This window comes from Pinus tabuliformis, chromosome Q (assembly GCF_031772625.1).
Source record: "Pinus tabuliformis cultivar Carrire ecotype Pingquan chromosome Q, CPIR1, whole genome shotgun sequence".
Lineage (NCBI taxonomy): Eukaryota > Viridiplantae > Streptophyta > Pinopsida > Pinales > Pinaceae > Pinus > Pinus tabuliformis.
This window is the reverse complement of record NC_142296.1, coordinates 360921654-360949575: the sequence shown is the minus strand read 5'-3', so window position 1 is coordinate 360949575 and position 27922 is coordinate 360921654. Positions and strand designations below refer to the sequence as shown.

Sequence of the window (27922 nt, the reverse complement as noted above, 5' to 3'; positions counted from 1 at the left end):
GGGGGTTAGAGTGAGAGCTCTTACCTGGCCCTCATTGATTAATCGTGCTCCTAGCTTCTAGAGGAGTTGGAGTGTGGTTTCCCTCCCTCTATTTTGGGTTGGACCTTTTGGGTTATACTGATCCGCCGTGATACTTGCTAAGATTCCTTTAAAAGCCATATCTTCAGGGGGTGTCCTGATCATGCCCTGTTTTAATTCCTCTTGTAACATATAGGCTCCTATTTTTTGGATATACTCCTCGATTATGGCAACCAAGCCACCTTTTCCCATTCCTTTGCTATTGAGTTGAGGTCCATGCCTTCGAGAGCTTCTTCTATAGCATGGTCTTCAACTGAGTTTTCCCCCATCACAGATACCATGTCAGTGCCTTCTAAGGTCTGGCCATTCTCAGTATGGCAGTGCTCGAAGTTCTCCCCTGAAATTTGATTTTGAACTATTGAGTTTGGATTGGCATTTTACTTCCTTCCTTAGCATGTTCATCTGTGGTTGGTTCCTCCTATCCTTCTTGCAGGGCTTCAAACTTGTTTTTGTTGGCTGATTGTTGTGGTCCTTGTTTGCCTTAAGTCTTCTTGTTGTTTCTGTTTTTGGGTCCAACCTTCGTGTAACCTTGTTCATCTGCCTTATTTTGCGCTTGTGTGTTGGTTTGTTGCGAGTTGTTCTAGGGGTATCCTTTGAATAAGTGCCCATGCTCATGGCATTTTCTGCATCTGAAGGATATGTGCTCATAGTCTATATTCTGAAGCCATACTTCATCTCAAAAGACCAACTTGATGGCCTTTGGTAACGCCCCTGAAACATCCATGCAGACACAAATTCTTGCATATGAGATGTAATATCCATTCCTGGTACCCTCCAATATTTTAATGTATGCCCCCATCTTGTCTCCCATTCCTTTTAGCACAGAGGGCGACCAATATTCTGTGGGTAGTGAGTATAGTCTGACCCATACGGGGACCTTGGCGAAGTCCTCCTTTCCATGAGTGAAGTTTTCCCTCCAATACCTCATGCAAAGGCCTGCTAAATTGAAGAAATATGGGCCTCCCTCGAAAGTATGGTCCCAGTCCTCCAAGAGGTCGAATATGACTGTGAAGAAGCATTTAGATCATAACTGCAATCATATCTCTCCTTTTGGGCGCCATTTGTTTTGAATCCACCAATTCAGTGCTTTTTCCATGGGCCAGATCCCCATGAACTTACAGATAATGACATGCTCCTGCATGAAGTCACTATATGTTTTAATGTCCGGGTCTTGAATCTCCAACATTGGTATTTTTTTTTGCCTTTGGGTTTGTAGTTGTTATTGGCTTTGTTTGAGGCCTCTAAATTTCTTCAGCAATAGATTGGTCGACTCTTACCTTAGCTTCACCTTGTGAAGTCAAGGCTCCTTTTGAGGCATTTCGTGCTACCTTTTTACCTGGTTAGCTGGTCTGGGTTTTCTGGATGAGTTGAAGGCATTGTAGGTCATAAATTTGGTAAAGAACAAATCGTTGGATTCCCTTCCCTTCCCCATAACTGCATCCCGAAAGGAGGAGGCCTTAGAGCCCCTCCCCCCCGCCTCTGTCATGACCGAACCGAGCTGAATGCTAAAAAAACCTAGTGACAGACAAAAACCCTACCTCCGCCCGCCTTTCTCCTCGTTATTAGAAAGAATACAACAATTAATAAGAAGCGAGTTATAGGTTAATAAATATATATTGTTAAAATAAATATGATAATGAATGGAAAAAAACTATTAATTATGGAAAAATCCATATATTTGATTTTTTTTTTGGATAATTAATTTATGAGGACACTTGGCAATTAGAGATATTTTTTAAAACAATTTTAAATTCTGAAAATTTGATTTTAAACCATATAAAATTCGTCATCCACCAATAAAAAATTAGAAATTCAAATTTTAAAAATTCAAAAAATATCTTTTAATATTTGAAAAATAAGTTAAATATTTAATTTTACTAAAACTTTAATAAATTTTAGGAATAGTTTCTAAAAATTTGCAAATTAATTAAGAGTCAAAGCATTTTGACCCAAATGATTACAATATATTTTGCATTTGGCATATAACAAACATTAAAATAAAGTCAAATGATCAATCTCTAATTTTAGAGTTTAGAAAATGGCTAGTCTAAGTTATAGAAGAAATAGACTTTTTCATCAAAGCAAAATAATTTCAAGAAAGAATGTGAATTTTTGTTGTTTAAAATGCATTTTTGAATGGATAAATAGATTCAACCTAATATATATCTGAGAGGGTCATTATCCAACGTTCAAAAAAACAATTAATAAAAATGAATGGCAAGGGATAAAAATTAATATTCAATGGTTATTTTTGACAACTTTTATTTTAAATTAATTAGTTTCATATTATTTTATAATTTATTCCAAATAATTCATCTTCATGAGAGGAGCGAAATCAACCTAATATATATCTCAGAGACGCAACGGTCATTATCCAACATTCAAAAGAACAATTAATAAAAAATAACGGTAAGGGATAAAAATTAATATATTCAATAGTTATTTTTGACTTCTTTTATTTTAAATTAATTAATTTCATATTATTTTATAATTTATTCCAAATATATACATATATATTAATTATTGGTTTCCAAATTAATTATATATATATATATATATACATATATATATATTAATTGGTTTACCATTTATTTTTATAATTTATTCATAATTATAATATTAAATGCTCATCATAATTTCTATTATTTTTATTTATAAATTTTAATTGATTTAAAAATAATAACCGAAGGAAAAAAATTTAACACAAAATATTATTAATAAAAAGTTAATAAATAAAATATAATAATATCTTAATAATAATAATAATACCACCATTTACCAAGAGGTTTGAATGAAGAACTTGATATATATTTATTTAATTAATCAATATTATAAAATTCATATAAGTCTTTAAAAAAAAAAATATCATATTTTTCATAGAATTTAGTTAAATTAGATAAACTAAATAATCAATAAACTATTTTTTTTTGAAAACTTACTATTAATATTTATTTTTAAGTTCTTACCATTAATTGTTTGGATTATTTAAGTTTGATCCAAATATTATTTTTATTTTAGTATTTTGATTATTTATTATATTATTATATTGATTTTATTAATTGTTTTATTGTTTTGACTATTTAGGTTTGAATTAAATATTATTATTATTTTTACTTTGAGATATTCATTTTATTAGAATTTTCCTAATGATTAATTATTTTCTATATTGAGGCTATGATCCATAATGAATTAAAAAAAATCTTTTGGTAGAAATCACATCTTATGGGATTTCTACCAAAAGACTTTACTTGATTAATTATTTTCGTTAATTTAATATTAACAACTATATTCTAACAATTATTTTTTATATTAAAATATTATTTATTTAGTCAAATATAAGGGTTATATTATAAGGGCTAAATCAACTCTAGTGGTTAGTAGAGCAGTGACACTAGGATATATTGTTTTATGCATATGATTTTTAGCATCTACAATATGTAATTTTGTTCATTATGAATAAAATTGTGATTTTCTTTTAGAAAAAAAATTATAACGGTTATTATTATTATTATTTTTTTTGATGAAGATCTTGTTCTTAATCTTGTCGTGACTATGATGTAATTTTTACCAATTTTTTTTTCTCAAATACAAATTTCCAAAATTAGAATTTTTTTTTAAAATAAACTATTTACAATTACTTAAATACTTAAATTCAAATAACCCATGGACCATAATCAAAACATTTACTAAAATTCAAATGAACCCTTCACCATCATCAAAACATGAAAAAAAAATGATGGAAATAATTACCACAATTTATTTATAAATATTTTAAGAAATGTAACCCAAATTTCTTACCAATAAACACTACCCATTTAAGAAAAAATAACTTCCACCAAAAGGCAAATGTTATCCTTAATATAAAAAACAAACAGACTATGTCCTAGAATATTGCCAAATTACAAATTCAATTGCTGAAGTGTTATCCTTAAAATCAAAAGCAAACACTCTATGTCCCATATTATTTGCCAAATTACAATTCAATTGCTCAAGGTTATTATATTATTATTTTTAAAATTATATTTTAGCTAGATAAGTCAGAGCTTTGCAAGCCCACAATTAAGCCGACAAAAACACATGAAGTAGGGTTAAAGGCGTGCGGCTTTTCGCCAGTTCACAATTAAAAAGATTTCCGAAACATGCGAGAAGTTAAACTCATTCGGTAAAACATTTTAACTGATAGGAGTTACTGCAGCGTAGACAGATCAATCCACGCATCAATGGCCTCTGTAACGTCATAATTGCGATTACAGCGTCGAAGGAACCCCGGACCCCAACGCTCAAACCCTCGTGCATCTCTGCGGATAATGCAATCGTCTTAAAGATCTGTAATCTGTAAATAATCGACGAATTCTGTCGATCAGAGCAGCAACGTTAATATCATTAGGGCGAAATCTGGTTCGAAACAGTGCCGATTAGCGACTCCGAGGGAATTTGGCGGTCGCCGGAGGTTATTGTCTGCTTTCCATGTTTTCTTTGAATTTGTGCAAGCGAAGCAGTCTTCGGCCTTGCTTAGCCATTCAGGCGGTGGAATGCAGTTCCATGGGGGCTTGAAGTGGTGTTAGAGCTTCGTCGGAGGAGAAGTTTAAAGGGGGGAAGTAAAGAAGGCGGTCACATGGATCGAACGAGGGTGGTTAGGCAGTCGGATTCGTCCCCAGACGTAGCAGTGGACACTACTCCGCTTCTGGGGAACGGGAATGGATCGCCGAATGCGAGCGAGGAAGGCGCCAGGAGTCTGTCGCGGAGGGCGAGCATACAGGGTGCGGCGCGATTTCTGCGGAGGGCTAGCAGCCGTAGAATCATGAGGGAGCCATCCATGCTGGTCCGAGAGACAGCCGCGGAACAGCTGGAGGAACGGCAGAGCGACTGGGCATATTCGAGGCCAGTGGTCGTCCTTGACATAATATGGAACCTGGCATTTGTTGTCGTGGCGACGGTGGTGCTCGTCCTCAGCAGGCACGAAAATCCTAACATGCCCGTTAGGGTTTGGGTTGTGGGCTATGCCCTTCAGTGCCTGCTGCACATGATTTGCGTTTGCGTTGAGTATAGAAGGCGACACAGCAGTGCACAGCAGCAGAGGAGCAATTCAGGAGGTCAGAGCGGGCATACTAATAATAATAATAATAATTCGGCGAACCAGCAGAGCCCCGGAGAGCAGCAGGAGTCGGACGATGCCACCGACGAGGAAGCCGATGAAGGCTTGCCCACAGAGCGGACTAGGTAAAGCTCCACACTGTGTTAACTAGCTAATTAAAATTGGAAATTGAATTTAATCAAAACTGTAATAAAAAACTGAAACAAAAATGCAAGGTTTTCAAAGTGCCTATTTTTTCCTGTTTTTTTGGGTACATTTTAATGTGCTTTCTTTAAATCTCAGAAGCATTCCAATTGGCCTGAAAACCCCAGTGACCGTATCTTCCCCAGTCACCATATTTTCCCAGGATCGAAATTGAAAATCAAATTTAACGAAAATTTAAGCAAAAATGTTGCTTCCTTTTAAATCTCATAACCATTGCAACTGGTCCGACGTCGTTGTGGCTCTCGAAGGCTGAATCATTCATCTCGGGCGCTTTCATTTGGCTAAGATGTCGCGGCAAGGAGGTATGGTTTTTCTTCGAAATCATTCCGGATTGCACCTGGTTCAACCTCTTAGTTATGCCTTAAGGGGAATTGAACCTTGCTGGGCGTCTAGTTTGTGCACTGTAAGTACAGTAAATCTCAGTCTGGCTTCGTTGCAGCCTCACTCTGCCTTTCGTCAAGGAATTTTCTTAAATGTCAGAGTTCCGGACTTAACTTCACTGGACTTTGGTTTGAAGGTACCTTTAGAAACTTGCGAGCGTTACAGGTTATTATGTTTAGGTTCACTTTGCTCGGGCAGTGAAGATTAGGTAGGTTATTTCTCTTTTACATTCTATTTACGACTGTACTTGAGTTTGACAACAGTTCAGTTAAGCAGAAAATCAGTAAACTTAGATAATGCCTATTTAACTTAAATCAGTTAAAAAACCATGAAAATTGTATATGTTCAAACTTCAACCATGCCTGTTATAGACTTCTGTTAATACTGGCATAGATCTATGTTAACCCCAGAGTTATCAAGTGTCGAAAGGGATCAAATTGCTTGAGGTTTAAATTTTTTAATCATTTAAGATGGAGCTAGGCTGGGTTGTAGTCTCACTCAATTCAGTAGAACTCAGAACTCAAAATTTTTTCAGATATGGATACCTAAAATCAGAGGTTTGACTATTGTTGCATTTAACAATATTTCTATGCAAATATCATATTTATTTTGTTTCCACTGATGTCTACATCTGGTATCTCTCTTGTTATCTCTGTATAACTGTTTTTGTATTAGATGTACATAAAAATTTCTGTTGCTATCATATATATAGAGATATTTTATTTCTGTTTGCATCTCTATTTGGCTAACATATGATATTATTTGTTACAAGTGTTATATTTTTGTTTGAAACTTACATATGATGACGTAAGCATTGCCCATGCCCACAACAACATCTCTATTATACTGGGATGTAGAACTAACGCATTTTGGCACAATCAGGTCAAATTAAGTCTGACTAATTTGAACTGAGTTTTTCCTAGCTCTAAAGTAAGTCATGATCTGCTTCAAAGCAAATCCCTGGAGTTTACTTGGTTCACCTTGACAGAAAGTACCCGATTGAAAGTATATATTATCTAAGAATACCAGCAATGGCTAACTGTCCTCAATCCCGTGTGCTTGAATTCCTTACATCATTGGAAGAAGTGCAATATAGTTACAAGATTTCTTAATTTGTGAGAAAATCCGGTCTTAAATGGTCTGACACAAAAGCCTGTTTGCTATGGTCCACTGCATCCCAAAATGTGCTTCAAAATAAGTTATGATCTACTTTTAAAGCGAATTTCTGGAGTTTACCTAATGTACGTTGACAGAAGACACCTGATTGAAGGTATCTAAGAATATCAACCACAGCAAACCTTCTCTCAATCGCACATGCTTAAATTACTTGACAGTACTGGCAGAAGTGTATGAAAGTTCTCAGGAGAAGACACCTGATTGAAGGTATCTAAGGATATCAACCACATCAAACCTTCTCTCAATCGCACATGCTTAAATTACTTGACAGTACTGGCAGAAGTATAAGAAAGTTCTCAGGAGATCTCTTAATTTGCGAGAAAATTATCTATCTTACGCCATGGGAGAAGAAGTATAAGAGTTCTCAGGAGATCTCTCAATTTGTGAGAAAATCATCCATCTTAAATGGTCTGACATAAATACCTGTTGGCAATGGTCTAGTTCTATCCAAAAATGCAGTGTAGCTAGCCCAAATAATGCACATGTTTAAGGTTTTTGTTTGGCACTAATTGCAATGTTCAATAATTCAAGAGAAAGTACGCAACTGCTCCTATCTGGGACGAAGCCTTAGATCTCCTAGACAGCAGACCAGGTCTTTTTAAAAAGAAAAGTTTCATTTGCTACTTAACTAATTTGTGTTCTGTTTTTTTGCCCGTAGAAAAAGAGTCGTAATTTTATTCCTTCGGATCAAAATTACATTCTACTTATGCGCTTCTAGAGCACATGCTTAAGGATATGAAGTTACCCTCTCAGTAGAACTGTCCATAAGCTGCTACAGGCAAAAACTATGGGATATACCAAGCGATAAGCAAGTTTTTAAATCATAGAATGTCGAGAATTCAATCTCAGAGATCAACCAAAATGTTGTTCAGTGTCGAAAAAAACAAAAGACCTGGAATATATGATATTCCGAATTGACAACATAAAGTTCAAAATAGCTTATGAGCTGACCTGATAAAGCTGGAATGAGAACAAAAAAAAACAACAGGAAACAGTAAATGATCATCTCTGTTCAGCTGCCACTGCTTTGTTTTCGGCCTCCTCAATAAACGGTCTGTGGTAGAACTCAAAGGAATCTGGCCCTATGTATTCTGTGATGTGCCAGGGCCCCCTATCCATGTCCACACCTTGTTTAGAAAGACGGTCTGCTGTGTGGTTCCTTTCCCTGTAGATATGATTGCAAGAGAAAAAATTAAAAGAGCTTTTCAGTCTCATGATATCCTGTACAACTGGCATTAGAAAGAAATTCTAACACTGATGACGAGCATTAATCCAATTGACAACAAGGAATGAATCACCATACACCTGCAAATGGTCACATCCCTTATCCAAAGCATAAACTAAAACGGCTTTTAGGGCTAGAAGCTCAGCGAGATTGTTTGTACCCCTCCCCATCCCCAGCTTGGCATGGAAAAAATGATCCTCCGAGAGAAAGAGGACAACCCCCCACCACATTTTTGGCTGGTCTCTTGAGAGGCATTGTCAAAAACCCCCCATGGGATCGATCTATCCAGATTTCCTACTGTGATTTGTCTAGGCTGGGAATTTATAGAGGCCTGAGGAAAATGAGATAGGATGGTAATTCCTTTGGTAGCTGTTATCTCAGGGGGAGTGTGTTTGTCCTGGAAGATGCACTTATTCTAGGCTATCCAGATGCCCCAGTTGACAATTAGAGGGAAAGCTTTAAATTGTTATGAGGCTGGGTTTTGGAGCCAGCTTCTCCAGCATTCTGCAATATTTTGACCCTCCCAGCTGCATGCTGGACCGAGAGAGGGGATGGACGCTGCCCAAAGAGATTTGGAGAAAGGGCATTCAATGAAAAGGTGGGTGATCGATTCCCCTGCAGATTTGCAAAGACAACACCATCCAAGACGAATTTTTGATCTCCTTTGCATTACATTCTGTTGTCGCACAAAGTGTCTAGGCACCGTGACAACGCTCAGAGTAAGGGTTGTCACTCTAATCCTGACTCACTACATTTAGACTCTCTCCTAAACGAGTCAAGGGGGGTAGTCTCTAAGTTGAATGAATGAGAATAGCCTGTGAAACACAGGCTCTAGGAGACTTAAAGATGGACAACTTGATGAATTTAGAACAAATCTTGGTCAACTGAGATGGATAGATTAAAATAAGACACAACCACAAGATAAAAATAATTATAGACCAGTGCCTTTATATTCAATTAACCATAGACTTAAACATAAACAAGTTACCCCAAGTAATTTATAAATATGGCAAAGCGATGATCATGAACAATTAAATGTTAACGCCCAAAACCTTATCACGCAATATCTAGCAATTAAATCCTGTGAAGAATTATGAAATTTACATGCTAAGCAATGATTCCAGATTTAAAATGATTTTCATTAATAACCCAGATCTAGAATAATAATTGACAATAGAGAAACCACAAAATTTAAAATTCCACACTTAACACACCAAAAAACAACAAGGAACTTTAGATTTAGAATTTAATTATCCTTTAGGTAAATTTTTTTAATGTGCTAAGCTTATGAAGCAAATTTAATGTGGCAAATGAAATTTTTAATGTGACCAAAGTAAAACAAATCAAAAGGGTTAATAAATTGAAATTTTAATGGGCCATAGGCCACATTGAAATTTAATGCAATGTTACTTGGGAGCGGGAGCGGAAGCGGGGAGCGGGAGCGGAAGTGGGAGCGGAAGCGACCATTTTCAGAAGCTCCCGGTTTGGGAGCGAATCCCGGAGCGATTTTTTAAAAATATATATATTTTTTATATTTTTTAATTTTTGATACATAAATGTCAACAAAAACATGTAGAATGATGAATTAGATATAAAAAACATAAAAAAGCATAGATTGAACCATATAACAACAATCATCTAGAAGTTATAATCTTCATCAACCACGTCCGCAAGTTAGTAACATAGTAACATACAACATATTGAGTCTCATGATTCATCAATCTTAAAGTTTCAAGCTTTCAAAATTCAATATATAACATTTATCATCATTGATCACCAAAGTTGTACTTGTAAGCTAAGTGTAACTATTACAACAAATAATATCTAACATGAAATGAAATGTTATAAAATGAAATGAAATGAAACAACTTTCAACTTTCATGAAGCATCATATTCATAATTCATTACTAATGAGTTATAATTGCCAACTTCAAACTTAAATTGTCATATATTGTTTAAAAAAATATCATAATAAATATGAAAGAGTCAATAGTTATAAAAGCTACTAGAAACTAGAAAAGAGAATTAAATCTATTATCTATTTCTTATGCTTGGGCGGCCCAAGCATAACTAGAAATGTCTAATTTTTTAGTCTTGTTGCAAAATCAGGATCTTTGTCATTAATATCACCCTCCAAGCATTAATATCCAGAGGTATCTTTGTCATTACCTTTGTATCTGTATAGGGATCTTTGTCATTAATATCACCCTCTAAGCATTAACATAAGATAGAAAAAGCATAGCATGTCAAGTCAAGATTTTGTTTGAGTGATGCGTACATTTTTAGAAGGGTCATGATAGAGGAGTTTGACAACCAATGTCACTAACATCAAGGTACATAGAGGGATTGGTACTCTTGATTAAATATGAGTTCCATACCCTAATACATGACAAAATTCAATGGAAACATTGCAATCCCCCAATCCTGAAATCCTGAAAAACTGATAAGTCTGCTGGATTTTGAATGAAATCTAAAATTCTACTTTCTCCATATGAAATCCAATGAGGACGAAACCACTCTCAAACATCCTGAGTCATTTCATGGTAATGTTAAAAATTTAAGTAAAAGGATGAAAATGAAAATTAAAGAAAATGTCACTTTTACTTTAAGAATTTAACATTACCATGAATAGCATATCAATACTAGGGCCTAGACTTGATCATTAAGTTGCCCCACTCAAAAACTATTTGTTTCTTTCAAAAAAAATTGCATTTCGAACATTACTACAAAAAAAAAAATGCAAAAAAGGCAAAACGCTCCCGAAAACGCTCCCGAAAAGGCAGGGAGCGAAATTTTTTTTAGGGAGCGCGCTCCCGACCCGCTCCCGAGTCGCTCCCGCCCGGAGCGCGGATCGGGAGCGGGAGCGAGGGGGGGGGGCGCTCCCCCGCAACACTGATTTAATGTGAAAGCGCAAATCCTATTTTGATTTAATTCTTTTAGGAATTTTAAAGTCACATAACTGAAAGTTTTTAATTTTTAGATTTTGAAAATGTTTTTAATTTAAAAAAGATCAAAACAACAAAAATTTTAAAAGGAAAACAAAACAAAAATAAAAAAGGAAAAGAAATTAAAAATGAAACCTAAACCAAAAAGTAGATTTTTTATTCTTTTATTTTTATAAAACATTGAACATTCAACCAAAGTTAAAAAAATAAAAATAAAACCGAAATCAAAAGGAACTAACTAAACTAAGAAAATAAAAAAGTAAAACCTAAACCTAACCTAACGCATACACAATACAAATGAAATAAAAAAGAAAAAATTGAATGTTTGGTGCTATGTGTGCAGGTGTAAACATGGATGACGACGGGAGCTAAGGGATGCGTTGAAGAGGAAAGGAGAGGAGCCGACAAGGGTTTAGACGCAGGTAGAGGGAAACTAACAACAATGAGGGGCTTGGCAGCAGCAAGGGAGAATCCGTGGATGGGAGAAGAAGATTGCGGGTTGCAGGTGCGGATAGCACGCAGGAGGAGAAAAGGGATAGCGAAAGAGCTGGGATAAATGAGGAGGGAGCTAGCTAGGGTTTTCGAGAGGAATGGCGCGATTATGCAGAAAAGGGATGACAACGTTGATGGAAAACATAGGCAGCAACAGAGGGAAGAAAAGGAAAGGGTTTTTTCTATAAAAAATTTCAAAATTTTGCAGTGAATTGAAAAACCCAATGAATAGATCGGAAAACGCAGTCAACAGATAAATGGTAGCCAGAAAACCCTTTGAGAAATCTCTAGAAATTCTGATTAAAATGTTGAATCTTCTTGCTTTAGATTTCCTTGAAACCCTTATAAAAATTTCCAGATTTAAAATTTTCAAACCTTTGGACTGCAAAAATTTGAATAATATCCTTGGGAAATTATGTTGATAAACCCCAGAGGTCCAGATCTTACCCTCCAGGGCCTAGATCTAGTCTCTACACAATTTTCTTCCTCAGACTTGTAGCTGCACGACAACAAGAAAACACCCAAATGCTATATACAATGATAAAAAACTAAAACCTAGAAAAACCCACGTTAAAAAAAATAATTACAAAATTTACAAACTGTAGGCTCTAATCAGCCAGATTTATCATTATGCCGCACAAAAAATTTAATTTTTAAATTTTAAAGGAGGTGCTAACTCGAAACCCTTTGTGCATCACCAACAAAAAATCTTATGATAAGTCCGGGGCTAATGTAAATGGTTTCTTCAGGAAACATAGATCAGGAGTTGGCTGGTCCAACTGAAAACTTCCTCTAACGTCCGAGGATCTAAAATCAAGATTTCTCTGCAAAACTCGATCTAGCGATTAAAAAATAGAGCGAAAAAATAATAATAAAACTCAGACAAATAAAGATATTTGCTATTATGTTCAAAATTTAGATTATTATTCAAACCCTAGCGACTGAGCAAGATACCCGTACTCAAATCACTTTTTAGAAGCTATCATCAATGGTTTTAGAATAAATTATGCATGAAAACAACACATCTTACAGTATTCCCATGAAAAGTAACATCAGTAGAACTTAACCCCAAAGTCTTTCTTTATTAACCAGAAAAAGATTTGTTTGCACACGACTCAAAGGTTGGATGTATCGACTGACAAATGACCTCCTATTTAAAGAGAAATTCTCCAATGGCTAGTTCGAGTGATCCTCGTCAAAGCAAGCTCGAGTGTTGATGCAGATTAAAATTTCTTTTAATCTTATTCGTCAAAATATTTAAATATTTGGGGAATGTCAAAATTTTTAATTAAATGCATTTTAATTAACTCAAAAACATTTTTTTGAGTTAATTTCCCAAAAAATTTGACTTTGACTTAACCCCTAGGGATCAAAGGTTTAAAATTTAGTAAAATAATTAATTTACCTTAGTCCCTGGACCTTTTAAAATTTAAATTTCAAGGATCGACGAATTTTGCCTTTGGAGAATTTAAATTTATCTAGGACCTAGAATTAATTAAATTTCTGGCTCAGGATTTTAATTAATTTTTGGCCAAAAAATTTAATTAATTAACCTATGAGGGGATAAATTATTTTTCCAACCATCAAGACACTTTACATCATGATTTTCATATTTTTTACATAATAAGGGGGAAAACCCATTTGTAATAGACATTTACAGATTACCCATTTCTGCGACACAAATATAATCCAACAGACCAAGCAATTTGTAATAAAATAACCTAACAAAATAGTTAGGATTATTCCTAAATTACTTTTACGACTCGATTTAGAGCACTAAGACTCACCTAAGATCCTAGCGACAAAATCCATTCTAGCTTTGGGGTAAGATTGGAGGAAAACTCTGCCAACCATCCGAGAATGGATCGGTGAGACAAAAAACCTCCCAGAATGGAGATCGTAACTAAAAAAGTAGGTTTACCTATGTCGTTGCATACATGACATGGATCTGTTGAGATTATTTACATTATACACATGCAGAAAGGGTTTACATAATCTTTTTGGAAGTCAAGCTGATGATGATTGCTGGACGACACAGACAGATCGATCAAGTGCTATCTCTTTTGTGAAAAAAAGGGGGTGTACTACTATGGGTCTCGACACATAGTGGTCAACACATCCCATGTTGGAGTCTTTCCTGACAATAGGCACCACATAAAAATTATGGACTTCATTGGGTACTTGAGGTGCCAAAAAGATTGCTACCACCAGACCTAATCAACTGGCTGGCCCTCTGTGCATATGTAAAAAGAACCTTCTTTTGGCATGTACTGCCCAGAGGGAGAATAGGTCCAAATTAACTTTTGTGTTATGTTAAGTTCACTTTGATCATATTCTATTTTACCTAATTAAAGCAACAAATGTCATTTGAAATGTTTTTTCATCCTAAGAAACTTAAGAAAAATATCAGCTTATGAGAACTAGCAGTTGGAAATTCTCTATGATTATGATATCACTTGAGAACTAAGAGTGCATCCATCTGATATGTAAACTGCAAAGACAAATCATTACAACTCCTAAATATAGTAATATATGACAGCCCTAGCTTTTGTGACCATTCAATTTTTGATCATCTTTTCTGCTTTTTTCTCTTCCTGCTTTGAGCTGAAACTGTTTGGGAAAACAAGGTATTTAATACAGGACGAACACCTTCCATAACCACTCACAACTAAATCAAAGATCTTAACACCAATATTTTTATGTGGGTACGACCCTTTAGGAGGGAAACATGGCCACTTGAAGCACTCTTATTAATGCAAAAGAAAATGTGCACATAAGAAAGTTTTTCACAATCGATCATTAGCAATGATTGTTGAGAAAAAGGGTACCAAGGAGGTGTTTCCTAGTGCTATTTGTCTTTGGCCTAGGAAAACACATGAGACACCTTTTTAGTAAGTGACTTTATGAGTTATTAAAGTCATGTGACTTTTAGTCACGTTATAAAGTTTAAAAAATTCTTAGTAATTTATTATATTAAAGTTACTTTATGTTTGTAAATTGACTTTATGAGAAAAAGGTACAAGGTACAAAAACAAGGTATAAAGTGACTAGGGAGGCTCATTAATGAAGGGGGAGGCATGAAAAGGGGGTCATGGGAGATTAGATCTCCACCCTTGATCAAGGAATGCTGAGATCTAATCTCAACCATTGATCATAGGGTTAGGGCTACACTTCATTATGAAGACTAAAAAGGGAGAAAAGGCAAAGGGAGTTCATTCATTCTTCAAATGCAAGGTTGGAGAAGTGGAGGCTGAGATAGCTTCTAGAGGAGGAGGCTCTCATTCTTCATGTGCATTTGTTGAAGAAGTGGAGAAGAGCAAGGAAGAGGGAGGAAAATTGTGATAGCAGAGAAAGTTTGCTTAAGGAGGGAACAAGCTACAGCAAGGAGAAGACAAATCTCAGGCTGAGTTTCAAGGCTGAGATAACAGCACACAGACTGAGGTGCTGAAGTCAAATCCCAATGTGAGTTTTGAGGAGAAGACAGTCTGCTTCAAGTTGCTTCAACGAGTTTTTTTGAGGTAGAACTGTTAAATCAGCAGTCAGAAATTTAAAGAGGAACATGCCCAAATTTTGAGGAGATAATTCAGTGTAGAGGGCATGCAGATCGAGGAGGATTTGCTGTCCGTGGGACGCGTTTCCATGCAGTGATTGCAAGACTACTGGCATGCAATTTATGAGACAGTGATTGCAGACCTGTAGCTCGATTTTCTGAGTATAGAATGTCGACATGTGGCATGTATTTCAGAGCATTGGGCAGTGGCACTACTTCCTACGCCGAGATAGCTGGACCTGTGCAGGAGTTCCCAGATAGTGGTTCACATTTCTAGGGAGTTGAGCAGAGTTTTCTAGTGGTTGTCTATGCAAGAAATCCAAGGCAGAGGAGGTTTGGACAGAAGCACAAAAGACAAGTGCAGAAGTCAGAATAGAGGGCAGGAATTTCAAGGACAGTGGCACAAATTTCTTGGAGGCTTTGCACAACTTTCAAGGGAGAGATAAGTCCTTTGATGTGTAATTTAATGCTGTAATTATTTCTTTGAGATTAGCAACAAAAAAATCCTTCAAACTAGTTTTCCCTTTGTGGGTTTTTCTAGGGGTAGAGATTGACCAAAAATATTGGAGTTCATTTATGCGTGCATACTTGTGTCACTTATCTGCTAAAAGTGAAAGAGAACAGTAGTGGTAGCCTAGCAGTGTTTTAGTTGCAATTTTTATATTCATGTTTAAATGTGAAATGAACCATGGGGTTGGGCATTAAACAATGATGAGTAAAAGAAACTGAAGCTGGAGGGGCTACAGTCACCTTAACTTTTCTACACGGTGTCAGAGCAGTGAGAACCCATAGCTGATAAAAGTGACCAGCAAGCATCTCTCTGCTGTTAATAGTGAACAACAAGCTTAAAACCAGCCTATATACCAGAGATTTGTGGTTGAGAGGGAGGTTGGCTGTTCATTCTCAGTGATTGAGAAGTTGTGTTGGTTGACAGGGTCAGATGGCTACTGGTTTGAGGGTGGAGGATAGGCTAAGCGGGGCTGAAAATTTTGGCCCATGGAAGGAGAGGATAGTCTTACTACTTGAAGAAGTCGAGGTGTCGAACATTGTAGAGAGTGCAGTACAACCACCCACTCTAGTTCAGTTGGCAGACTTCAACAAGCGGAATGTGAAGGCTAAGAGGATCCTTCTAGATGCTATCAAAAATCACATTATACCTCTTGTATCAGGGAAGAAATATGCCTATGAGATGTTGGACTCCTTGATAAAACTTTATTAGAGCAACAATGAGAACGGGAAGATGGTGTTGCGTGAGAAACTGAAAAACACCAAGATGACCAAGATTGACACAATGACCTCATACCTTACCAATATCACACATGTGAGAGATGAATTCGTTGCAGTAGGAGTGGTTATCCTTGAAGACCAGTTGGACAGGACGACATTGGATGGTTTTCTCAAGAAGTGGGATAGATTCATAGATGGTGTTGTTGCTAGAGAGCTTTTTCTTGATTTGAGCAGTATCTGGGATGATTTCATCCACGAGGAGAATAGGAGGAATGCCAAGAGTGGCAGTCAACATGATGATGGGGATGAGGAGGAGAAAGAAGAAGAAGGGGTCCACAAGTGGGGCTAAGCAACAAAAAGGAGAACACGAGTCTGAGAATGACATGAGCAAAGTGAGATGCTTTGCATGTAGTAAGATGGGTCATTATGCCTTTCAGTGTCCTAACAAGAAGGAGAAGAAGAAGGGAATTGCAGCATCAATCGAGGTGGATGAGTTTTCCACCAAGTTTGGTATAGAGTTTGCTTTAGTGGTGATTCTAACCACTAGTGTTATAGACTATGAAGCCGGATTCGCTGGAAATGGCCTGCGTGTCCGAATCCACACGATTCGATGGTGATCCGAATCTTAGAATGTGACATGTCATGTCCTAACGTGACACGATCGAATCCCGCACATGTCATGTTAGGACACAACGTGTCACGATTTTGGGATTCGAATCCCAAAAAAGGGAAACCCGCGGGCATAAAAACACACTGTTATATCAGTCATTTACCATTTCTCTCTTTCAGTTTTGCATACATTGAGCTGTGGGCAAGGAGCTAAGGGTTTGGAGCAAGGAGCTAAGGGTGTGGAGCGTTTGGCAAGGAGATTCAAGCACCAGGTAAGTGCATTTCATCTCTATTTTTTTGCATTTCTATTACAATAGTTTGTATATGATTTTTTTTAACAAATTTGTGCATGTTTTGTTTATTGTTTTTACAATATTCATGGCTCAATCAAGGGCAGCAGTTAGGGGGCAAAGGAAGGGGAGGAATGTCTCCATTGGAGATGCCCCTCCTCCCCCAATATCATCAGAGTCTGCTGCAAGTAATGTTGAGGGATGAGGACCTAAAGACAACATTGAGAAATAATCCTTGTGGAAATATGTCACAAGAGAGGATGGGACAAACACCAAGGGGAAGGGAGGAGGCAATGTGCAATGGAGATGCAACTTTTGTCACATTTATTTTAGAAGCACATATTACCGTGTGAAAGGCCATTTGTTGGCTTTACCAGGTTGTGGAATTGGAGCTTGTAAAGCTGTTCCTTTACAAAAGAGGAAAGAAATGGAAAAGGAGTTCATTGTTGGTATGGCAAATGTGGCTGCAAAATCAAGAAAAACCAAGAACGAAGACCCCCTTCCATTTTTGAGGAAAGGCACCACCAAATTTCCATTTGAGAGTTCTATTGGGGGACAAACAACAAAAAGAAGAGCAATTTCACTTGGTCCAGTGGACAAGATTTTTCAAATGAGAAACGGGAAGAGCTTGATCTCACCATTGCCTTCTTTTTCTATCAAAACTTCATATCATTTAATGTTGCACGCTCACCTCTATTTATTGAGATGTGTTGAGCTCTAACTCACGGGTCTCCATCATGGTATGTGCCTCTTGGTTCAGAGAAGCTTAGAACCACATTGTTGACGGAGGCAAAAAAAGAGGTGCAAAAAATGCTTGAGCCTATTAAAGCATCATTGCCAACATCTATGGTTAGTATTGTTTCTGATTTATGGACAGATCCAGCACGACACTCAATCATCAACTTCATGGTGTCTTCCTTGAATGGTCCAGTTTTCTTGAAAGCAATAGATACACTTGGAGAATACAAGGATGCACAATTTATAGGTGAGTTATTTATTAAAGCTATTGAAGATGTAGGTGTTGATTCTTGTGTGCAAATCATTACAGATAATGCACCTATTTGCAAGGTTGCTGCATGATTGTGGAAGCTAAATATCCACAAGTGTTTTGGACACCTTGCATTGTCCATTCATTGAACTTCGCACTGAAATCCATTGCTTCTGATGTGCTTTGGATTGGTAACATTATTGAGGATGCACGACATATCCGTAACTTTGTGCAAAATTATACAAATGCCCTCACTATCTACAAGGAGTACAACAATCTATCATTGTTGAAGATTGCTGATACACAGTTTGCCTCTTCATTCATGATGTTGAAGAGGTTGAGGGAGGTCAAGACCGCTCTTGGGGCCATGGATATTTCAGAGTTTTGGTCTTTTTGGAGAAAGAAAGATCAAGTAGCCTCTAAAAGAGTGAAGGACACAGTGCTAGATGATGCTTGATGGGAGAGGGTAGATCTAATTATTCAGATCATGGACCCTATCATTTCTTTGCTTCGATTTGCAGATACAGGCAAACCCATCCTAGGAGAGGTTTATGAGGGATGGTATTCCATGATTGAGTCTATGAGGAGCATTATTCTAAAGAGTGAGTGCCCCGAGTATGAGACATCACCAGAGGCCTTTTGTGGTACTATACAGGATATTCTTGTCAGCAAATGGGACAAGAATTGCACACCTTTACATTGTTTGGCTCACTCATTGAACCCAAAATACTACAACCATGAGTCGCTGAATGGTGGACCTTCCCGCAGATTCCTTCCTCACATGGATGGTGAAATCTCACAGGGGAGGAAAGATGCATTCAGGCGGGTTTTTCAGGATAGAGCATTGCTTGATGAGGTGGAGGATGCCTTTGCAGAGTTTTCCACTGGCACTGGTTGATTTGCAGGATATGATGTGATTAGAGACAGGGGGGCTAAAAAGCCCTATTCTTGGTGGGCAAATAATGGGGCAACAAGCCCTCCTCTTCAGCAGTTAGCCATGAGGCTCCTCTCTCAGGTGACTTCATCCTCTTGTTGCGAGCGAAATTGGAGCACATATGGGAATTTGTATAGTGTGATTAAGAGCAGGCTTGAGCAGTCCAGGGCAAAGACAATGGTGTATGTGCACACCAACCTTCGTCTTATTTATAGGCAGAGGGAAGAGTGGTTGAGGGGAAAGACAAAGATGTGGGATGTCTTTCCTGATGATATGGGTCTGGACAACAGTGTTGAGTTGGCATTGGCCAACATGGATCTCAATGATCCAGTGCTAGATCCTATTAGATTTGATGACGGTGATATTTTAGAGGGGTCATCCTCCACACCAGCAGATGCAGAGGTGACTATGGATACAGGGGAGGAGGAGGATGCAGAGGAGAGCAGTGGTGAGTTTGGTGACCATGATGATGAGGACATTGATGCTGATTCTGATGATGACTATGAGGATTGTTGACTCATGAGTCATGGGCTACCTATTGCCTTGAGGCTTGTATACCTGTAGTTGTTTTATATTTTCTATTTCTATTTGCCATTGGCATTTTACTACCTATGTTACACATTTTGATTTGATGACTTAATGAGAAAACTACAGTTGTCAGTGTCTTTATCTTACTATCTTGTAAGTTGTCTTTCATTTATGAATCATGATTTATGTGACATGTATTTGAATTTTGTATGTACTATGCATGCTATAATGTTACTAACTTACTTTGTAAATAGTAAAACTAACATCTAGATGAAGATCTATGTTTGAAATCAATGAATTTGTATCATTAATGAGAATTTGTGTAAGAAATATCTAATTTTTAATATATATATATATATATATATATATATCTATATATAAAATAATATATCACGAATCCTACGTGTCCTGTTCTGGGTGGTCAACGTATCTGAATCTGACTCTCGAATCCCCGTATCCTACGAATCCCAAATCCCCGTGTCAGGTGACTTAGGTTATAGAGCAATAGGCTCCTGAGCAGGGGAGAAAACACAGGTTTCAGGATCTTTAGGAGGTGCACAAGGATCGGGAGGGTCACCAACTTCTGGAGTGGTGAGAAAAACCTTCCTCGGTAAGAGGGAGTGTTGAGAAAAAGGGTACCAAGGAGGTGTTTCCTAGTGCTTTTTGCCTTTGGCCTAGGACAACACATTAGATACCTTTTTAGTAAGTGACTTTATGAGTTATTAAAGTCATGTGGCATTTAGTCACTTTATAAAGTTCAAAAAGTACTTAGTACTTTATTATATTAAAGTTACTTTATGTTTTTAACGTGACTTTACGAGAAAAAGGTACAATGTACAAAAACAAGTTATAAAGTGACTAGGGAGGCTCATTAATGAAGGGGAAGACATGAAAAGGGGGTCAATAGGAGATTAGATCTCCACCCTTGATCAAGGAGAGCTATGATATAATGTCATCCATTGATCATAGCCTATAGGGCTAAGGCTTCACTTCATTATGAAGTCTAAAAAGGGAGAAAAGGTAAATGGAGCTCATTCACTCTTAAAGTGCAAGGTTGGAGAAAAGGAGGTCGAGATAGCTTCAAGAGGAGACTGAGATAACTTCTAGAGAAGGAGGCTCTCATTCTTCATGTACATTTGTTGGAGAAGTGGAGAAGAGTAAGGAAGAGGAGAAGGAGGAAAACCGTGATAACAGAGAAAGTTTGCTTAAGGAGGGAACAAGCTACAACAAGGAGAAGACAAATCTCAGGCCCAAGTTTCCAGGCTGAGATAATAGCACGTAGACCGAGGTGTTGAAGACAAATCCCAATGCGAGTTTTGAGGAGAAGACGGTTTGCTTCAATGAGCTTTTCAGGTAGAACTGTCAAACTAGCAACCCAGAATTTGAGGAACATGCCTAAATTTCAAGGACATAATTCAAGGTAGAGGGCACATAGATCGAGGAGGATTTGCTCTCTGTGGGACGAGTTTCCATGTAGTGATTGCAAGACTGCTAGCACACAATTTTTGAGACAATGATTGTAGACCCGTGGCTCGATTTTTTGAGTATAGAAAGTTGACATGTGGCACGTATTTTAGTGCATTAAATTCTGGGCAGTGGCACTACTTCCTACACAGAGATAGCTGGACCTGTGCAGGAGTTCCCAAACAGTGGCTCTCATTTCTAGGGAGTTGAGCAAAGTTTTCTAGTGGCTGTTTGTGCAAGAAATCCAAGGCAGGGGAGGTCTGGATAGAGGCACAAAAGACAAGTGCAGAGGTTAGGATAGTGGGCATGAATTTCAAGGATAGTAGCACAAATTTCTAGGAGGTTGTGCACAAGTTTCAAGGGAGAGATAAGTTCTTTGATGTGTAATTTAATCCTGTAATTATTTCTTTGAGATTAGCAATAAAAAACTCCTTCAGACTGGTTTTCCCCTTGTGGATTTTTCCAAGGTGAGAGATTGACCAAATATATCAAAGTTCATTTATGTGTGCATGCTTGTGTTTCTTATTCGCTGAAAGTGAAAGAGAACAGGTGTGGTAGCCTAGTAGTGTTTTAGTTGCAATTTTTATATTCATGTTTAAATGTGAAATGAACCATGGGGTTGGGCATTAAACATTGATGAGTAAAAGAAACTGAAACAAGAGGGGCTATAGCCACCTTAAATTTTCTACAATGTTAAAATCGCGATAATATCGCTTTATCGCGATTTTTTCCCGAAGTCGATATTATCGCGAGTAATACTCACGTTTTTTTTTATACGCGATAAATTGGGAAAAAATCGCGATCTTTTGATTTTTTCCCAATTTATCGTCGAGGGTCGGGGCAGCGCGGTTTTATAAGGGATGCTAAATGTTCGAAATGCAATTTTTTTTGAAAGAAACAAATAATTTTTGAGTGGGGCAGCTTAATGATCAAGTCTAGGCCCTAGTATTGATATGCTATTCATGGTAATGTTAAATTCTTAAAAAGTGACATTCTCCTTAATCTTCATTTTCATCCTCATCCTTTTTCTTAAATTTTTAACATTACCATGAAATGACTCAGGATGTTTGAGAGTGGTTCTGGCCTCGTTGGATTTCATATGGAGAAAGTAGAATTTTAGATTTCATTCAAAATCCACCAGACTTAGCAGTTTTTCAGGATTTCAGGATTGGGAGATTGTAATGTTTCCAGGGGACACCACCTGCCTGGGCTACCCCTGCCACCAGTAGAGGACGTGGTCTACCTCCTATAGCTTCTACTTCTAGTTCTTCAGCTTCTAGAGCACAACAAAATCCACTGCCAACTCCACCAGCACCAGCATCTACATCTAGAGGGAAAGGGAAAGTTGTGGCATTTTCTCGCAAGAGGGGCAGAGGAAATCAATAGGATTAGACTTTAGTTATTTTCTTCATTTTATTGTATATGACATTATGACATGATGAGATACATTATTATATTTTTTGTTGATATTTTGAGGCTGAGTTGGGACGCAGGAGTCAAGACTTACTATTCAGGACATGATTCAATGTTATGTGTGATTTTAGCACTAGAAATGATATTAAACATCTTATATATTAGTTCTTTTATCATATTTATGTGTCAATGTTTTTATTTTATGTTGTAGATGGTTTAAATATTAAAAAAATTGAAAAAAAGAATATTTTTGTACCAAACGATTTTTTTCCGGATTATTTCCGATTATTTCCCGATAATTACGATTTTTTTCTTATTTTTTCCTCGTGCCAATATTATCTCGATAACGATTAATGCAACATTGACAATGACCCTCCATGCTCTTTAAATAGAGATGATGGACCAATCGGGTGTTAAGCCACAAATCAATAACATTAGTATTGAGGAGAACATGAGCCATCATATCACTTTATATCTAGAACATATCATGACTATTAAATTACAATGCAACTAATGCATACTAAAGAAACACACTTTTATCCAAAGACACATTATATCAAGTTGATCTTAACTAACTCCGAAGTGTCTAAATATCCTAACATCCCCCCCTTAAGAATTTGGGATAAGATTGAACGATTTACAAAGGTGACACGATAGGAGAAGGAGGAGGCATTAGAGCCTATCTCCCCTTAATGACAACTACTTGAACTCCTAATGTATGTTGAAGTTTATAGAACATCGCTTTTGTAAGGGACAACGTGAAAATGTTTGCAACCTGATCATCATGTAGGGCAAAAGAGCACTTCAATAACTTGATCTTTAATGAGCTTTCTGATGTAGTGCATTTTTAGTTTAATGGGTTTGTTGCATTTATGTTGAATTGGACCTTTGGTGAACTTGATGTCACTCTGATTGTTGCACTAGAGGGTGGTTGGATGTTGTTGTTGGAATCCAAACTTTGAAAGGATTTGTTGAAGCCACAAGGCTTTTTAACTTGAATTAATTGTTGCGTGGTAATATGCTTTCATTGAAGAAAAAGCAATAGCCTATTGCTTCTTACAAAGCCCAAGTGACAGGTCTTGAACCAAGATTGAAAACATAATTTGCAATTGACTTATGATCATCAGGGTTACCAGCTCAATCGAAATCAGTGAAACCAACCAACAACCCAAGTGACAGGTCTTGAACCAAGGCAGAAAACATAATTTGCAATTGACTTCTGATCATCAGAGTTGCCAACCCAATTGAAATTAGTGAAACCAACCAACAAGGGAGTTCCCCGAACTGTAATGTATCCCAAACTGAGTTGTACCTTGGATATACCAAAATATTTTGTTGCTTTCTAGTGACATTCATGGGGTATGTGCATATGTTGGGCATCAAGACCAACATCAAAGGAAGTATTAGGATGCGTATGAGTCAAATATAAAAAGCTATTAACTAATTGACAATACAGAGTTGCATCAACTTTAGGTGTAATGCAACTAGCAACAAGTTTGACTCCAAACTAAAAGGGAGAGGGGGTTGGTTTACAATCTCCCATGTGAAAGCAGTGAAGAAGGTCACATGCATACTTAGATTGGGAAAGAGATATTTTTCCCTTCGTTTGGAATACTTGAAGGCCATGGAAATAATACAAATGTCATAAGTTTGTCATTTCAAACTTCTTCTTAAGGCTTGATTTCACGCGGGTTAAATGTTTAGGTTCTCTACCAGTGAGGATAAGATCATCAACATAAAGAACAAGGATTATGAGATGGATTCCTACTTTCTTGGTGTAGAAATTAGGGTCACAATGACATCTATTAAAGTTGGTGTTGAGAAGAAAGCTATCCATTTTAGTATACCAAGCTTGAGGAGCTTGGTTAAGACCATAGAGAGATTTCTTAAGGTGGAAAACAAGGTTGGAGTCACTCTAAACATGGTCAAGAGGTTGTTCCATGTAGAATTCTTCTTATATATCCCCATGCAAAAAGACAAATTGAACATTCATTTGATGGACCTCCCATCCATGTGAGGCAGCAAGGAGTAGAACAAAACAGATGGATTACATTTTTGTGACAAGGGCAAAGGTTTCGTTGGTAGTCAATTCCTTCAACTTGGGAGAATTGTTTCGCAATTAACCAACTTACATTGTTCAATTTTTTCCATTTGATACATACTGAGTTATATCCGCCCATTTACTTTTGACAAGTTTTATTCCTTTTGGAACAGGGACAAGTTCCCAAGCATCATTTGCCATTAAGGATGAATATTCTTCATTAATCATTGTTTCCCATTCTAGATGGCTTGAAGCTCTTGCAAATGTTTTTGTATCATGAGTATCTAAAACTTGAGCCAAAAGAGGGAAGGCTTACTGGAATTGTGAACAAATACGACATTGATTTGTAGGGTCATTAGAAAGACCACTAGGTACTTTTTGTGTTGAATGGATGCATTTGGGAAGCTGTGGTGGTGGTGCATGTTCATGTTCAATGGACTCATCTGTAGGAATATGAGTAGGTGGAGGTGGATTTTCATCCTCACTGTCGTCATCTGAAGAAACCAGAATAGGAACAAAAGATGGCATAAATGTCAGAGATGGCACAAACATCAAATTAGTCTTGCAGGCTAAGAGTTTTTTATCAAATTTAACATCTCTTCTAATGATTATTTCATTGAAATGAGGTTGAAGAAGTCTATATTATATAACCTTTTACATCTTTAGAATATCCAACAAACATGCACTCATTTTTAGGTTGTAATGGTTTCCTTTTCTCATCAGGGATATGAGCCCATGCCATACTACCAAATACATGGAAGTGACTTACATCTAGCTCAATTTTAGTCCATGCTTCTTTTGGTGTTATACTTTGTAAAGCCTTTGTTGGAATGCAATTTTCTATTTAATTTGCAAAAGTTATTGCTTCCAACCAATAATCAAGGCTTTGCTGATTTTTCTAGTACAATATTGAATAGATACAAGTACTTTATTTCTGAGACTTGATAATTACTTCCAATGATGTAGGTGATTATTTTGTTCTTTCGATGTATCATTAAACAATTACACGTTCAAAAATTCAACCATAGAGATAATAGAGCAATAAAGACCACAATGCACAAAGAGACAACAAGATTTTACCCTTGGAAAACCCACTAAGGGGGAAAAACCCAACAAACCTTTTCCTTAGAGAATCAATGCAACAAGAGATACATCAAACTCAATCTAACCAACAAGATGACAACCACAAGATGCCTCAAGATGCCAAGTCAAAGCTTCACCAAAACACTTCAAGAATGCTCTCCTTAAACTTGCACTAGGTCTACACTAGGGCCAAATTTCAACCTCTTCTTTATCTCAAAATTTCAGACCTTTGACCAAACTTTACCATAGAAGTTCGGACCTGCAATACGTATGTGTGAGGGAAGTAGAAGATCACACGTGCAAGTAGACTCTCTCTTCAATTCAGCTTTTTCTTCTTCTCTAACTCGAGCTTCTTTTTCTTCAACCTTCTTCACTATGTTGGATCAGAAATACACCTGAAGATGAGATGCGAATTGTGTTTGGAGTGGAGTCAAGTGTTCTCTATATATACACACTAGAAGGGGTCAAATATGTGCCTCTTGGATAGGGTCGACTTCATCACTTGGAGGCCGACTTGGGCATCTTGTGGTGTCTAGAATACAAATTCAAATTTTCATTATCTCTTGATAAGGTCATGAAGAACATGCCTTATAAAATTTTTTGTTGATTATAAAAAAATAAATGTTTTCTTTTTCTTTCAACCATGAAGAACATGCTTCAAATTTGTTTTTTCTCCTACAAAATAATTTTTATTTCATCATTACAAGTACAAATGAACATTATGAACACTGACCATAGCTACAAAATTCAATAGGCTTAATCCCTTATATTGAATCATACAATTAGCCATTTGCTTTAATGTACGATTCTTTCTTTCAATGACATCATTTTATTATGGTGTATATTGCATATTATGTTGCATTTGAATGCCTTGTGTGGTGCAATAAGTTGTGAATATGTTGTTGACATATACACCTCGATTATCTGTTCTCAACCATTGCAGTTGATGTCCAAATTGTTTTTATATAAGGGCTCTAGAAACCAAAAAATTGTTAGAAACTTCACTCTTAAGTTTTAAGAAGTAAACCCAAGCGCGTGTGGATAAGTCATTGATGAAAATTAAGAAGTGCTTTTACCCAAAGAAAGGACAAGAAAGCGGTTTGCATAATCATTGTGAGCAAGTTGCAAAGGGGCCCAGGTGTGCCAAGAGGTACATTTGTCAAAATTGTCCTAATGATGTTCATTGAGAACACAACTGGCATAGACACCTTCTTTGCAAAAGACGAGAGGAAGACTAGTCTCCATATTTTGATTATTCAGTTGCTATATTGAGTGATAGTTTAGATGAGTAAATCACTCATGCCAAAGTTTGCTCAAGTAATTGTTGTGAGCAATAAAAATTAAGGGAAAGGGTGATGACCTGAAGTTGTGAAACTTGTACAACCTAGTAATATCATCAACAATTTTAGTGGCAAGGATGAGCTTGGGATCTTATAAATCCTTGATTATAGTTTGGTGAGGTGAAAACTCTTTTTTTACATTCACCTAAATGAGTGATCTAATATATTGATAGAAGGTTGTAGGAAAGACTTGGAACACATAATACATCATCGAAATGATTGTTATCTACTTGAATTGGTTTGGACCCTACAACATTAAGAGATCTATTATTTCTTTATTTGTGTTACAATCATTAAAAGTAGAAAAATGAATTTATCCTTTATCCTTAATTGTATGATAAGTTGCTCCAGGATCAATAAGCCACTTATATGAAGAAGAAGTAGATGTTGCATTGGAATAGGGACTAGAAGTAGAAAGTGCTTGTCCATGAAAAGTGTCAGAAGAAGAATCAAGATTGATGTTGTGCTTCTTCATTGCTGCTTCCAACGTCTCCATCTTTTAAAACTTTTAGACTCTAGATGACTGTCTTTCCCGCAAAAATTGCAATGTTTGTTAGTGTTCCTACTCTTTGATTTTTGGTCCTTTGCCACTATTAGGAGTAGAAGTTGGCCTAGAAGGTTTGGAACCCTTGTTTTTCTTCTTGTTGTGAGAATGTTTCTTTTTTGGATGCTTGGTTTTATCTTTCTGTTGCGTTATTAAAGCCTTGTTAGATGTATTTGCAGTGGTGACCACTCCAATATGCAAAAGCTTGTCTTGCTTTCTAATTAGAGAGTCACAAAAAGATTCAAGAGTGGGATCTTTATATGTAACCCTACAGTTTCTCTGGTGGCATAGAAAGCATATGCAAAAACAAAATAT

General features: G+C 36.8%; 1 protein-coding gene across 2 annotated transcripts in view; it reads left to right on the top strand.

The window, feature by feature from the left end:
• Nucleotides 1-4175: 4175 nt before the first annotated feature.
• The window catches only part of LOC149219661 (E3 ubiquitin-protein ligase At1g12760-like), a 126933-nt gene continuing 103186 nt past the window's right edge, over nt 4176-27922 (top strand). The window contains exon 1 of one of the 2 annotated variants that reach the window (XM_089384433.1): nt 4176-5298. In XM_089384433.1, coding sequence (XP_089240559.1) covers nt 4694-5298 — 605 coding nt within the window. In that variant the 5' untranslated portion in view covers nt 4176-4693. The remainder of the gene's footprint in view (nt 5299-27922) is intronic. The other variant, XM_089384434.1, reaches the window with a different exon arrangement.